Here is a 16,080-nt window from a genome sequence, read left to right as displayed (position 1 = left end):
CATTAAGGACCCACAGCACCCACGTCATGCCTTGTACTCATTGCTACCGTCAGGGAGGAGGTACAGAAGCCTGAAGGCACACACTCAATGATTCAGGAACAGCTTCCTCCCCTCTGTCATCCGATTTCTGAATGGACGTTGAACCCATGAACACAACCTCACTACTTTTTAAATTACTATTTTTGCACTTCTTATTTAACTATATATAAAATTAAATTAAATAAGCAGTGCAAAAATAGAAATTAAGTAGCATGTATGTGTACCTGTATATAGATATAGACACATGCACATATTGTGTATATGTGTATATATTTTTTTTACTGTAATTCAGTTTCTTTTTTCTATTATTATGCAATTGCATTGTACTGCTGTTGCAAAGACAACAAATTTCATGACACATGCTGGTGATATTAAGTCTGATTCTGAAATGTCCTTGGCAAGTAGCGTTAAAGAAAAACCATAGTATTTTATACATACATTAAAAACAAGGGGATAAGTGGGGAAAGGGTAGGAGTACTCAAGGATAGCAGAGATAATTCACACTTGAAGTTGAAGGACATGGGCAATGTTCATAACCAGTACTCTGCACTCACTAAACAGATGGGAATTGAGGACCATGAGATAAGTGTGGAATATACTAGGATATTTTGAGATCAAGAATGAGGCGGTGTTGGGTATTTTGTGGAGTATTATGGTGAATAAGCCCTCAGGGCCTGATAGCATCTATCCCAGGTTCTTAAGAGAGGAGAATGCCGGGACCTTTGTATCTTCTCTAGCAATAGGCGAGGTCCCCAAGGACTGGAGAATAGCCCGTATTTGCTTAAAAAGGAAAACAGGGATAAATCCATTGAATTATAGACAAGTAAGCCTCATGTCAGTAGTAAGGAAGCTATTGGAGAGGATTCTGAAGGACAGGATTTATGAGCTGTTAGAAAATCTTGAGCTAATTACAGACAGTGCAAGATAAGTCATGTCTTCCAAACTTTTAATGAAGTTTTTGTTTTGAGGAACTGAAGAAGGTGATGAGGCAGTGGATATTGTCTACAAGGACATTGGTATGGCATTTGACAATGTTCCTCATGGTAGACTGATCAGGAGAGCAAGATTCATGGGATCCATGGTGACATGATAGTTTGGGTTCAGAATTGGCCTGCCTGCAGAAGACAGAAGGTACTTGCGAAGGTGCTTTTCTGGTTGGAGGCCTGTAACCAGTGGTGCTCCACAGGGATCAGAGCTGAGACTTCTGTTGTTTATGATATATAAAATGACTTGAACAAAGTCCTAAATGGGGTTGGTAAGTTTGCAGACAACACAAAAATTGGTGGAATTTCAAACGATGAAGGTTGTCAAAGAATTCAGCAAGATATAGATCAGTTACAAGTATGAGTGAAGAAGTAGGAGACGGAACTTAAAGTAGTACACACAAAATGCTGGAGGAACTCAGCAGGCTAGCAGCATCAATAGAAAAGAGTAAACAGTCAACATTTTGAACCAAAACCCTTCATCAGGACTGGGAAAAAACAGATAAGAAATCAAAGTAAGAAGGTAGGAGGAGTGCAGGAAGAAAACAAGGTCGTAGGTTGAAGAGTTGGAGGACAACAGTGATCACTGAGGGGGAACAGTGAGAAAGGGTTTCACTGAACTCCCATCACAGGGAAGATTAAAACTTCTTCAAGGTGGGCATCCCTAGAAAAGACTTCGCAGAGGAGTAGTCGATCACAAACAAGAAAAAACCTGCAGATGTAAACACGGGGAATTCTGCAGATGCTGAAAATTCAAGCAACACACATCAAAGTTGCTGGTGAACGCAGCAGGCCAGGCAGCAACTCTAGGAAGAGGTACAGTCGACGTTTCAGGCCGAGACCCTCCGTCAGGACTAACTGAAGGAAGAGCTAGTAAGAGATTTGAAAGTGGGAGGGGGAGGGGGAGGTCCAAAATCATAGGAGAAGACAGGAGGGGGAGGGATGGAGCCAAGAGCTGGACAGGTGATTGGCAAAAGGGATATGACAGGATCATGGGACAGGAGGCCCAGGGAGAAGGAAAAGGGGGGGGGGGAGGACCCAGAGGATGGGCAAGGGGTATAGACAGAGGGAGAAAAAGGGGGAAGAGGGAGAGAAAGAATGTGTGTATATAAATAAATAATGGATGGGGTACAAGGGGGAGGTGGGACATTAACGGAAGTTTGAGAAGTCAATGTTCATGCCATCAGGTTGGAGGCTACCCAGACGGAATATAAGGTGTTGTTCCTCCAACCTGAGTGTGGCTCCATCTTTACAGTAGAGGAGGCCGTGGATAAACATGTTAGAATGGGAATGGGATGTGGAATTAAAATGTGTGGCCACTGGGAGATCCTGCTTTCTCTGGGGGACAGAGCGTTGGTGTTCAGCAAAACGATCTCACAGTCTGCGTCGGGTCTCACCAACTTATAGACGGCTACATCGGGAGCACCGGACGCAGTAAGTCACCCCAGCCGACTCACAGGTGAAGTGTCGCCTCACCTGGAAGGACTGTCTGGGGCCCTGAATGGTGGTAAGGGAGGAGGTGTAAGGGCATGTGTAGCACTTGTTCCGCTTACAAGGATAAGTGTCAGGAGGGAGATCCGTGGGGAGGGATGAGGGGGACGAATGGACAAGGGAGTCACGTAGGGAGCGGGGGGGTGGGGTGGGGAGGGAAAGATGTGCTTATTGGTGGGATCCCGTTGGAGGTGGCCTGTGAGTCGGCTGGAGTGATATACTGCGTCCGGGGGAAAGATGTGCTTAGTGGTTGGATCCCATTGGAGGTGGCCTGTGAGTCAGCTGGGGTGATATACTGCGTCCAATGCTCCCGATGTGGCCTTTTGTATATTGGCAAGACCCGACGCAGACTGGGAGATCGTTTTGCTGAACACCTACGCTCTGTCCACCAGAGAAAGCAGGATCTCCCAGTGGCCACACATTTTAATTCCACATCCCATTCCCATTCTGACATGTCTATCCACGGCCTCCTCTACTGTAAAGATGAAGCCACACTCAGGTTAGAGGAACAACACCTTATATTCCGTCTGGGTAGCCTCCAACCTGATGACATGAACATTGACTTCTCTAACTTCCGCTAATGCCCCACCTCCCCCTCGTACCGCATCCGTTATTTATTTATATACACACATTCTTTCTCTCTCTCTCTCTCTCCTTTTTCTCCCTCTGTCCCTCTGACTATACCCCTTGCCCATCCTCTGGGTTCCCCCCCCCCTTTTCCTTCTCCCTGGGCCTCCTGTCCCATGATCCTCTCATATCCCTTTTGCCAATCACTTGTCCAGCTCTTGGCTCCATCCCTCCCCCTCCTGTCTTCTCCTATCATTTTGGATCTCCCTCTCCCCCTCCCACTTTCAAATCTCTTACTAGCTCTTCCTTCAGTTAGTCCTGACGAAGGGTCTCAGCCGAAATGTCGAAAAAACCTGCAGATGCTGGAAATCAAAGTAATACACACAAAATGCTGGAGGAACTCGGCAGGCCAGGCAGCACCAATGGAAAAGAGTGAAGTCAACATTTTGGGCCAAAATTCTTCATCAGGACTATAAAAAGAGAAGTCAGAGTAAGAAGGTGGGGGGAGGGGAGGAATAAATGCAAGGTAGTAGGTCGAAGAGTTGGAGCGCAGCAGTGATCACAGAGGGAGAGCAGTGGGAGAGGAATTCAGTGAGAGAGACTTTCTCTTGTTTGAGATAGAACTTAATCCAGGCAGATATGTGGTGTTGCACTTTGGGAGGTCAAAAACAAGTAGTATGCGGTTACTGGTAGGATCTTTAACAGCACTGATGTACAGAGGGATCTTGGGGTCCAAGTCCACAGCTCTCTGAAACTGACATTTTTTATTTGCTGTTGGTGAATCTGCAACTGTTGATTATTTTTGGGTTTGAGTTATTTTACTTCTGCAGAAGTTATCAAGGTAAGTGATTACAGCATTTGAAATCTATATACAAGCTATTACAGAACAACAAAATTTACCTACTGCAGAGCAGGTTCAAGTTTTGGCTGTGCTCAGTATGGTTGTAGCAGGATATCCATTGCAGAAAATGAATATTACTTTATTAGCAAAAGTAGTTTAAACCCCTTATCTGACACTTTAGTAAAATTAATTATTATAGATCATTATAAAGACCTGATTAACAAGGGCATTTTCTCACATAAATAGCTAAATTCAGTGTCCAAATAAAACAGATGAAAAAATTTTTAAAAAATAATTAAAACAGAAAATTCAATTCTGATGAAAAGACATCAAAACAAAATGATAACTTTATTTCTCTTTCCACAGAAGCTCACTGAATTACTTATCTCCAATATTTCTTGTCTTTATTACTGATTTCCAGCATTTGCAGTTGCTCTCAATTATTGGGCAAGATCTTTGCCACTGCATACGCACATTGCATCAGACTTTATGACTACTTAAAATAAAATCTAATTTGGTTGGCAATTGAAATGTCTATTGTGGTTTTGTGATCCATAGAAAGGGATAGTCCTACATTTGTACTTTAGTTTCAACCTAGTAACAATATTCTGGAACTGACTATAGCAATCTTCCACTGGGTCTGGGGAGGGAGTTATAACAGAGAGAGCTCCAGTGTCAAAGCTTTTCTAGCAACCCTTAGTGAAACTTAATTATCTGCACACACTGGTCTGAAAATATTTTTTTAAAATATTTTTAAAAATTCCAACCTGATATTAGTGGTTGTCAGGAATTATATATTTCCAAATTAAATTAAATCAAAGACAACATGAATACTTTAATTAATTTAGACAATAAATAAAATGCCATAATTTAATAGAAAGAACCCCACTAGCCATTAAACTTTTTTATTTTGCTGTACCTGTTAACTCGTGCTGCTCAGGAGGCTGGGGCATGGGGCCCTGAGCAATAGAGTGGCTGATGAGAAATCATGGGAGGATAATGCAGCTGTTATTAATCAGGATAGATAGGAGCACAGTAATAGGAAAGCAAAGGCCATTTGTTTAAACTGCATTTATAATAATGCAAGAGGCTTGACAGGTAAACTGGATGAACTCATGGCATGAATTGATTCTGGAGACTGAGAATATCATAGCCATAATAGAAACATATCTAAAGGAAAGGCAGGACTGACAGCTCAATATTCCAGGATACAGATACTACAAGCATTACAGAGATGCAGATAAGAGAGGAGAAGTGTTTATTTATTTTGTGATATAGTGCAGAGTGGGCCCTCCAGCCCCTTGAGGTCACACTGCCCAGCAGTCCCCAACAACCCTGATGTAACCTTAACCTAATCACAAGACAATTTATAATGACTAATTAACCTACCCGGTATGTCTTTATACTGTGGGAGGAAACTGGAGCACCCAGAATAAACCCAAGTTCCACAGGGAGGATGTACAGACTCCTTACAGATGACACCAGAACTGAACTCCAAACTCTGACACACTGAGCTGTAATAGTATCATGCTAACTGCTACACTACTGTGTTGCCTTCTTTATTAAAGATGACAGAAAAATGGTCCGTGGAGAGGTTATTCTTAGAGGATATCCAGGAAGGCCATATGGGTAGAAATGAGAAAGGGGCTGGTCACTCTTGTGGGAACACATAACAGCACCCAGGTAGTCAGCGGGAATTGGAGACAATATGTACAGTGATGCAGCTAGTTGTAAACAGAGTAAGGTAGCAGTAGTTAAAGAGATTTTAATTTCTCTAATACAGGTGTCCCCCGCTTTTCGAACATGCGCTTTACGAAACCTCACTGTTACGAAAGACCTACATTAGTACCCTGTTTTCGCTTCAGAAGGTGTTTTCACTGTTACAAAAAAAAATTCAGCGCGCGAAAAAAATCAGTGGGCAATAAAAGGCAGAGCGCGCCCCGAGCAGCCGCTCTCCCCCGGATTTGGAACGGCATTGCTTTAACACATGCCCGTGAGCAGCCGTTTGCAAGATGAGATCTATGGTATCGGAAAACCCTGAAAGAGCTCGTAAGGATGTTATGATTATGGTAAAACTAGACATAATTAAGCGTTTTGATCGTGGTGAACGAAGTAAGGACAATGTAGGTGGAAGCTGATGAACATGATGTTGAAAAGGTTTTGGCATTCCATCACCAAGAACTGACAGATGAAGAGCTGATGCAATTGGAAGAAAAAAGAATAACAATCGAAACCGAATGAGTAATGATAAAGTACGACTTTAATTTTGAAAGGGTGCGTCGGTTTAGGAGATATTTGCAGGATTGTTTGAGTCCTTATTAAAGAACATTGTGATAGAAAAATGCGCGAGGCTCAGCAGTCAAGCAAGCCTTCCACATCAGCCACAGCAGACGATGAACCTTGACCTTCGACATTGAGGCGGGCAGTCATAGGAGAAGATGAGCTGCCTGCTCTAATGGAAACAGACGACGAGATGACACCCCAGTATCCCACCACCCCAACACCCAGGCCACGGACAGATACCCATTCGCGGAGAATGCAACGGTAGCCGGGAGATGCACAGCACATCTTTAAGAAAAAAGCCGAAATAAACAAGCTAATTAATTAGGTGCCGCCGACACGTAATTGTTGGCCCAGATCAGAGACGACGCAATCGGAAATCGGCACTGATCTGGGCCGACAATTATGTGTCGGGCGGCACCTAATTAATTAGCTTGTTTATTTCGGCTTTTTTTCTTAAAGATGTGCTGTGTGCCTCCTAGCTACCGCTGGACCCCTGCATACTTCACGGCAATGTATCACTCGGCGGCCTGGAGGGTGGGGGCCACTGCACCACCCAACCTGCGACGACTCAGTCTAACACACCGTCATCAGTGTGCTCGGCAAGCTATCTTCCCGATTCCCATAAGTGATACGACACTGTACATACATTATTTCTACTTTATATCGGCTGTGTATTTTTACGTATTATTTGGTATGATTTGGCAGTTTCATAGCTTAAAGGTTACTGGGGAGAGTGTTCTTGCCAACAGCGCTTGCGTGAGATTTTCTGCCGACGGCACTTACGTGAGATTTTTGCTACGGAGAACAGTTCAGTAATGATTGTGGAAAAGTATTTCTACTTTATATAGGCCATGTATTTATCATATCATTCCTGCTTTTACTATATGTTACTGTTATCTTAGGTTTTATGTGTTATTTGGCATGATTTGGTAGGTTATTTTTGGGTCTGCGAACGCTCACAAAATTTTCCCAAATTAATAAATGGTAATTGCTTCTTCACTTTACGACATCTCGGCTTATGAACCGTTTCATAGGAACGCTCTACCTTCGGATGGCGGGGGAAACCTGTATTGACGGTCCAACCATAATGTGAAAGGCTTTGACAGAGTGAAATTTGCGAAATGTCCAAGAAAGCTTCCTTGATCAATGTATAGAGGGACCAACACTGGACCTCCTCCTGAGAAATGAAGTAGGCAAGTGATATTAGTCCCTGTCAGCAAGTATTTTGGGTCCAGTGACCATAATGCTATTAACTTTAAAATACCTATTAATAAGGATGGGGTGGATTCATAGGTTAAGGTCCTGAACTGGAGTAGAGCAAATTTTGCAGCATTTAGTGGGATCTTGCAGTGGTTTATTGAGCAAGAGTGTTTGCAGCAAAATGGGCATCTGCAAAGTGGAAAGCCTTTAAGGTGTGATGTCACGAACTCAAGGCCTGTGTTTCTTGTTGGGATGAAGGACAAGGCTGGCAGGTCTACGAACCCTACCAGATATTGAGGCTCTGGTTAAGAAAAAAGGAAGCATAAGCAATTGGGAACAAGTGAACCTCTCGACGACATAGGAGTGCACTTGAGAGATAAGTTAAGGGAGCAAGAAAATATGAGAATGATCTGACAGGCAAGATGAAGCAAAACTCTGAGCGATTCTATAAGTAGAAAGAAAGATGGCGCCGGTAACTGGCGACTTTGCGCGTCCTCTCCCGAGCAAACTGCCCTCTCCACTATCCTATACCTGAGAAACCCTTCTAAACCTCCAATCTAGCAAGATCAAGATCAACAACACCCTGGCGAAGCTATTGACCCAGCTGGAGACCACCGCGCCAGAATTGCTTCTTAAACTCCAGACCGCACCTGGACCTGACCAGCAAGGCCCACCACGTTCCCGGAGACCCATGGTCTGCTACCGTGCCGGAGAGCTTGGAGACATGGCCCATTCCAACCAGCACCTCTCCCGAGCAGACGACCACACAGAAGTGACGGTGGAGACCTCAAGGTGCCCCAGACACTTTCCCGGAGCGACCACTGTAAAGCCCCATTGGTGGCCATCCACAGCTGCCGGAAGTGAGGCCTCCGCTGCTGACCTTGGAAATCGAGCCCGAGGCTCGGCTGGAGCGGAGGCCTCCGCAACCGTGACTCGGCTTACAGACTTGTTTCAGCCAGGAGCCTGGCCCTCCGGAATTAAGTGTCGGCTGCGGGGTCCGACCCAACTGACAGCCCAGGCACCCGGCAGCTGGAAGTGGCTGCAGAGCCTCCCCCGTTACTCGACGCGACCCACCGATCGATCCCCACAGGATGCATCCACCAACATCAAACAGCTGACAACAAAACACTGCATCGATGGAAACCTGGTAAGATGAACTATTTACTGAGGAAGTGTGGGAAAAGAGCTGGGGTGCTGGTCAGATTGAAGCTGAGGGGCTTCAGAGTCCCTATGCCCACCATCCTACTAGCTAATGTGCAAGCCATAGAGAACAAGGTGGATGATCTTAAAGGGAGACTCACCTACTGCAGGGAGATGCAGAACTGCTGTGTATTCTGTTTCACCGAGACCTGGCTCTCCCCTGCCACCCCCGACTGTGCCATCCGACCGGAGGGATTTTCAATCCATCAGATGGACCGCATGGCGTCTTCAGGCAAGACAAGGGGAGGTGGTGTCTGCCTACTGATCAACACTGGGTGGTGCTCGGACACAGTGGCACTGACAAGCTCCTGCAGCCCGGACCTGGAACACCTGTCGGTGAAGTGTCGTCCCTACTATCTGCCACGAGAATTCACCTCGGTCATACTGACAGCGGTCTACATTCCCCCCCAGGCGGACATGGAGCGTGCTCTGAACATACTGTATGCCAACATCAGTGAACTTGAGACCAAGTATCCGGAGGCTTTGCTCATTACAACCAGGGACTTTAACCAGGCCAACCTCAGAAAGGCACTGCCAAAGTTATACCAACATGTCTCCTGCCCCACTAGAGGCCAGAATATACCTGACCACTGCTACATAGCAGTCAAGGCTGCCTACCGTTCCGTCCCACGACCTCACTTCAGAAAATCGGACCACCAGGCCATACTCCTCCTCCCTGCTTACAAACAGAAACTGAAGCAGGAGGTCACGGTGTCAAAAGTAGTGTTGCGTTGGACGGAGGAAACGGATGAGGTCCTCCGTGACTGCTTTGAATCGGTGGACTGGTTAGTATTCAAGGACTTGGCAGCTAACCTTGATGAGTATGCCTCAGCTGTCACGGACTTTATTTCGAAATACATGGAGGACTGTGTGTCTTGCAAGACGATCCAGGTATTCCCTAACCGAAAACCTTGGATGAATTATGAGGTCAAGTCCCTTTTAAAGGCTAGAGCTACAGCTTTTAGGTCCGGGGATACCAGTTGCTACACGGAATCCAGGCGTGAACTCCGGAAAGCCATTAAGGGTGCCAAGAGGGAATATCGAGCCAAGTTGGAAGCCCAGGCTAACCAGAGGGATGCCAGTAGACTATGGCAGGGTCCAAATGAGATCACTGGGCGCAAAGAAAAGGCTGGGAATATCAATAACTGTGGCGCTTCTCTTCCTGATGAACTTAACATATTCTACACAAGATTCGAACAGAAGAGGAGCATCCCGCTCCCTCCGGACGTACCGGACCTGGTGGCATCGAGATTCATTGTCACCGAGGAGGACGTTAGAAGGGCCTTCCTGAAGATAAATCCAAGGAAGGCGATGGGCCCAGATGGCATCCCAGGACGTGTTCTCCGGGCCTGTGCAAGCGAGCTAGCTGGAGTGTTCGCTGACATCTTCAACTGCTCCTTACTTCAGTCTAAGATCCCCTCGTGTTTTAAGAAGGCAACGATAATCCCAGTGCCGAAGAAGGGCAAGGTGGTATGCCTGAATGACTATCGATCTGTGGCTCTGACATCAATTGCTATGAAGTGCTTCGAGAGATTGGTTATGGCACACATCAACCACAACCTACCGGTCAACCTCGATGCTTTGCAATTTGCATACCGGAGCGACAGGTCAACGGCAGATGCCATCTCTCTGGCCCTACATTCCTCCTTAGAACACCTGGAGAATAAAGACGCATACATAAGGCTCCTTTTCATTGACTACAGCTCTGCCTTTAACACCATCATTCCAAATAAACTGATTCCTAAGCTCCAGAACCTGGGCCTTAGCACTCAGATCTGCTGCTGGATCTTCAACTTCCTCACAGACAGGACCCAGGCTGTAAAAATAGGGGACAAGCTCTCCTCTACAACCACTCTGAGCACCGGTGCCCCACAAGGCTGTGTACTCAGCCCCCTGCTATACTCAATGTACACCCATGATTGTGTAGCCAAGTTTCCATCAAACTCAATATATAAGTTTGCTGATGACACAGCAAATGTAGGCTGTATCTCGGGTAATGATGAGTTTGAGTACAGAGAGGAAATTAAGAACCTGGAGGCATGGTGCGAAGACAATAACCTATCCCTTAACATCAGCAAGACAAAGGAATTGGTTGCTGACTTCAGAAGGAGTAGCGGACCGCACGACCCAATTTACATCGGTGGTGCGCAAGTGGAACAGGTCAAAAGCTTTAAGTTCCTCGGGGTCAATATCACAAATGACCTGATTTGGTCCAACCAAGCAGAGTTCACTGCCAAGAAGGCCCACCAGCGCCTTTACTTCCTGAGAAAACTAAAGAAATTTGGCCTGTCCCCTAAAACTCGCACTAATTTTTATAGATGCACCCTAGAAAGCATTCTTCTAGGGTGCGTCACAACCCGGTATGGAAGATGTCCTGTACAAGACTGAAAGAAGCTGCAGAAGATCGTGAACACGGTGCAGCACATCACACAAACCAATCTTCCGTCCTTGGACTCACCTTACACCACACGCTGTCACAGCAGTGCTGCCAGGATAATCAAGGGCACGACCCACCCAGCCAACATACTTTTCGTCCCTCTTCCCTCCAGGAGAAGGCTCAGGAGCTTGAAGACTCGTACGGCCAGATTTGGGAACAGCTTCTTTCCAACTGTGATAAGACTGCTGAATGGATCCTGACCCAGATCTGAGCCATACCCTCTAAATATCTGGACCTGCCTCTCAGTTTTTTTGCACTATCTTACTTCCATTTTTCTATTTTCTATTTATGATTTATAATTTAAACTCTCAATATTTACTAATTATTACTATTTTTGATATTTTTAATATTTAATATTTGTAATCCAGGGAGTGGGAAGCACAGAATCAAATATCGCTGTGATGATTGTATGTTCTAGTATCAATTATTTGGCAGCAATAAAGTATAAAGTATATTAAAAGGGTAGATATGGAGAGATTAGACAGATCCCTTTAAAGATGAACATGGCTATCTGAGTGTGGAACCAAAGGAAATGGGAGAGATGTTTAATTAATATTTCTCTTTAGATTTACTGTAGCGAAACCAATTGAAGTTGTGGAAATGAGTGGTGTTAGATTGGACCACATACAAATCAGTAAAGAGGAAGTATTGGAGGCTTTGAAGTAATGAAAATGGATAAATCCCCAGGGCCCGACCTTCCTTGGTTTGTCCTTCCAAAGTGCAATACCTCACACTTGTCTGTATTAAACTCCATCTGCCATTTTTCAGCCCATTTTTCCAGTTGGTCCAAGTCCCTCTGCAGGCTCTGAAAACCTTCCTCACTGTCCACTACACCTCCAATCTTTGTATCACCAGCAAATTTGCTGATCCAATTTAACATGTTATCATCCAGATCATTGATATAGATGACAAATAACAATGGACCCAGCACTGATCCCTGTGGCACACCACTAGTCACAGGCCTCCACTCTGAGAAGCAATTCGCTACCACCACTCTTTGGCTTCTTCCATTGAGCCAATGTCTAATCCAATTTACTACCTCTCCATGTATACCCAGCGACTGAATTTTCCTAACTAACCTCCCGTGCGGGACCTTGTCAAAGGCCTACTGAAGTCCATGTAGACAACATTCACTGCCTTCCCTTCATCCACTTTCCTGGTAACCTCCTCGAAAAACTCCAATAGATTGGTCAAACATGACCTACCACGCACAAAGCCATGTTGACTCTCCCTAATAAGTCCCTGTCTATCCATATGCTTGTAGATTCTGTCTCTTAGTACTCCCTCCAATAACCGACCCACTACCGACGTCAAACATACCGGCCTATAATTTCCCGGATTACTTTTCGATCCTTTTTCAAACAACGGAACAACAGGAGCCACTCTCCAATCCTCCAGCACCTCACCCGTAGACACCGACATTTTAAATATATCTGCCAGGGCCCCTGCCAGTTTCCTTAGTAAATACAGACGCAAAAAAATTATTTAAGATCTCCCCCATTTCTTTTGGTTCCGCACATAGCCAACCACTCTGATCTTCAAGAGGACCAATTTTATCCCTTACAACCCTTTTACTCTTAATATACCTGTAAAAGCTCTTTGGATTACTGATAATGGGATTTGTATTCATTTGCTAACCAATTGGGATAGACGTTATTCTTTCTTGAGTGTCTGTAAGCTGCTTGCACAGGATTTGGGCAGAACGCGGGGGCTCGGGACCCAGCGGAGTTCGGAGGAGATTGAATGATGGAAAGTGGATATTGTGTGAGCTCCAACGAGCTATTTGTGCACAGACTGAATAAAGTTATAGTGGCACCTTTTTTTTATTTTATAATTTGGTTCTCTACTAACCCCATAGTTCAAGTAAGAATGATAAAATCTTAATTATTTAACTGCATCCTCTGTACGGCTTGTCATTACGGGGTACTGATTTGAAACAGGGGACACATCGCACGGCATTCACCCAAACAGGAGTTCTAAGGTTTGGCCAGGCAGGGGGTTATCACCCCGAGATCATGCCACTAGGCAAAGCAAGTGTTACATAAGGATACTAAGACTTTATTTACTGGAATGCAAGAGGTTGTGGGGTGACCTGATAGATGTATACAAGATCATGAGAGGCATAGACAGGGTGAACGTACATTGCATTTTCCCAGGTAGGGAACTAAAATCAAGAGGGAATAGGTTTAAGATCAAAGAAAGAGGCCATCAGTGGCAGCTTTTTCATGCAAAGGGTAGTGCATATTTGGAATGAGCTGCCAGATACAGTTTGAGGTGGGCACATTTGTAACACTTAAAAGCCATCTAGATAAGTTAATAGATAGGAGAAGCACAGAGATCTGAGCCATGTGGAAGTAGATTGGATTAGCTTGCTGGGAAACACAGTTGGTAGCAGGAACAGGTTGGGCCAAAGGGCCTGTTTCCATGCTTTATGACTCCACCACTGAACAACTTACTATCCAAACTGAAATAAGATTACAAAAATATTCACTCTCCTGTCTAAGAGCTATTTCTTTTGATCATGAGCTATATAGTACAAAGTTTTCTTGCAACTATAATTTACACATGGATAGAATTACATCAGAATGTAAGGCCTTGAGACTGTAACCAGGTGGCTACTCTTCATCTAGTTTTAGATAGCAGATGTCAATAGGCCATCTGCAACAGACAGCAACACAGCTAACACAATCCTATCCCATAACCTGAACCAATAGCCACAATTTCCAATAGAGGGCACTGGTTAGCAATTAGGGACATTCATTTGTTTTTCTCAGGCTGAACTGTAAACGTACTAAAGACAGGCTTAGTTGTGCCAAAAACAATTCCATAGTACAACTTTGATATTGGACAAGTCATTTTTATAGATCCACGAAAGTGGTAATTCTGAAATTATTAGAGAATATATTAGAATAATTAGCTAAATTCCTGATTTATTTCTGTGTGTATGATTATAGAATCATTTAATTGTTATACCACAGAAAGATTTGAGACATTATCCCCATGTCAGTTCTCTACCTGAATAATTCTCTAATGCCTTTACTCCATAATTTTGCAATTACTTTTTACTCTATGCATTTATACTATTCCATTTCGAAGGCCACAATGGTTGCTGCCTCTGCACATTTACAAGCAGTACAGTTTAGATTCTAATCATGTGCCATTGTTTCTCACTACACTCTTAATTCAGCAGTTGACATTATGGGCTAGACTGGATAAGGACACTAAAGTTCTTTCTCTGAAGGACATTAGTCTGGTTTTTATAACAATCTGATAGTTTTGTGGTCACCACAGACCTTCTACAGTTGCACAGTAGAGAGCTTCTTAACATGCTGAATCATAGCAGGGTATGGAAACTGCACTGCAGCAGTCAGGAAAGCTCTACAACGGGTAGTCAAAACTGCCCAACACATCACCGGCATGGCTTATCTGCCATCAGGGACATACACTATATACAGAAAGGTGCAGTAAAAAGACCAGCAATATCACGAAGGATCCCACCCACCACTCTCATCAGGGAGGAGGCTGCATAGCACTCAGGAACACCAGCCTCAAATATTTACTTTCCCCAAGCAATAAGGCTGATCAACACTTCCATCCACTAACCCACCACCATTACTTTATCATTTCCTGTCAGTCATATGAAGACACTCCTGTACCGAAAGTCACTTTATGTACATAAATCAAGGTATATAAGCTATCTTATGTACTTATATTTATTGTGTTAATTATTGTGTTATCTTATTGTGATTTTTGTGCTACATCAGATCCATAGTGATAATTATTTGATTCTCCTCTACACTTAAATATTAAACAATCTTGAAATGATGCCTTTTCTTTAAATTATACATTAATCATTTAATTAAGGCACCATCTAAACTTGGGTCTCTAGATTATGAGCCTAGACCTCTGAATAATTAGACTAGTAATTTGACTACTATGCCACTATTGCATAAATATTAAATGTTTTAAAGGTGGCATTGTAGTGTCATTAGAAAACACTACAGAAAACGAATAAAATTTTTTTAAATCAGTTTACTTTTAAGTTCTATAACATCCATACAAATTTCATTCTTCATTTGCTACAGATTGACAATTATAGATTCTTGTCAAAGCATTTTCTCCAGATAAAGTCCAACTTTGAAAGTTGAAAATATACCTTACATACCATGCAATAAACATTACACACAAACTCTTTCACTCACCAGAATTTGGTATCATTGCATGCAACTTACAGGAAACAAAGGAGGTTTTCCATTTTCACAGCAAACAATATTCAACTAAAGAGATGTGAAACAATATACAAGAATACACAGAACTTAACTACACTCACCAAATAGTCATCTGGTCGAATGCCAAAGAGTTCCCTAAAGTAACGAAATGCTACTGGAGCATATGTTTTGAATCTGAAGTCAGGAAAATGATGCGCTGGGGTCAAATTACTACCTTCACTGTAAATTAAATGAAAATGAAAACAAATCATACTAAAATTAGATGGAAATATTCACTAGCAATTTTGTAGAAAAAATACATAATTGTATGCATCCAAATGATGTCCCCATTTCTTCACAGTCTAATAGAGCACCAGTGATCAGCTTACCTGTCTATTTAAACCCACTAAGACTGAGGTGCAGCCCAAAATATAAATGGTGACACACAGTACCAATATCTTACAGAGTTAATCTAAATGTTTACAGTACTAAAGATAGTACATAAATACAGAGATGCTTGAAAATACGATCACAACATAACAAGTTCCCATTTTATTATCTATCAATACCTTATTTAAAAAATTCACATTGTGAAAGTAGTGACATCCTGGCTGCTGATACAGTGCACACTTAGTGAAGCGAATGAACGTTTAGGTGTAAGGTTCTTATTTTGAAAGATTGAGTTTTGAATGCTGTTAGAGCTGCCCTGACCCATATGAGAGTATTCCATCACAGTGTTGACTTGCCTAGTAATAATGAAAAGGTATTTGGTTGTCAGGAGATGAGATTCTCACTGTGGAGTACCAAAGCCTCTTATCTATTCAATGTCAC

General features: G+C 43.5%; 1 protein-coding gene across 9 annotated transcripts in view; it reads right to left on the bottom strand.

Moving 5' to 3' along the window:
* The window catches only part of LOC140188322 (phosphatidylinositol 4-phosphate 5-kinase type-1 gamma-like), a 178,990-nt gene that overhangs the window by 90,092 nt on the left and 72,818 nt on the right, over positions 1-16,080 (bottom strand). For all 9 annotated transcript variants that reach the window (XM_072244452.1, XM_072244455.1, XM_072244446.1 and 6 more), the window contains exon 5: positions 15,372-15,489. In XM_072244452.1, the coding sequence (XP_072100553.1) occupies positions 15,372-15,489 (118 nt within the window). The remainder of the gene's footprint in view (positions 1-15,371; positions 15,490-16,080) is intronic.

Source organism: Mobula birostris, chromosome 26 (genome assembly GCF_030028105.1).
Source record: "Mobula birostris isolate sMobBir1 chromosome 26, sMobBir1.hap1, whole genome shotgun sequence".
Classification (NCBI taxonomy): Eukaryota; Metazoa; Chordata; class Chondrichthyes; order Myliobatiformes; family Myliobatidae; genus Mobula; species Mobula birostris.
The sequence above is the reverse complement of the archived record's forward strand: the minus strand, read 5'-3'. Positions and strand labels throughout refer to the sequence as shown.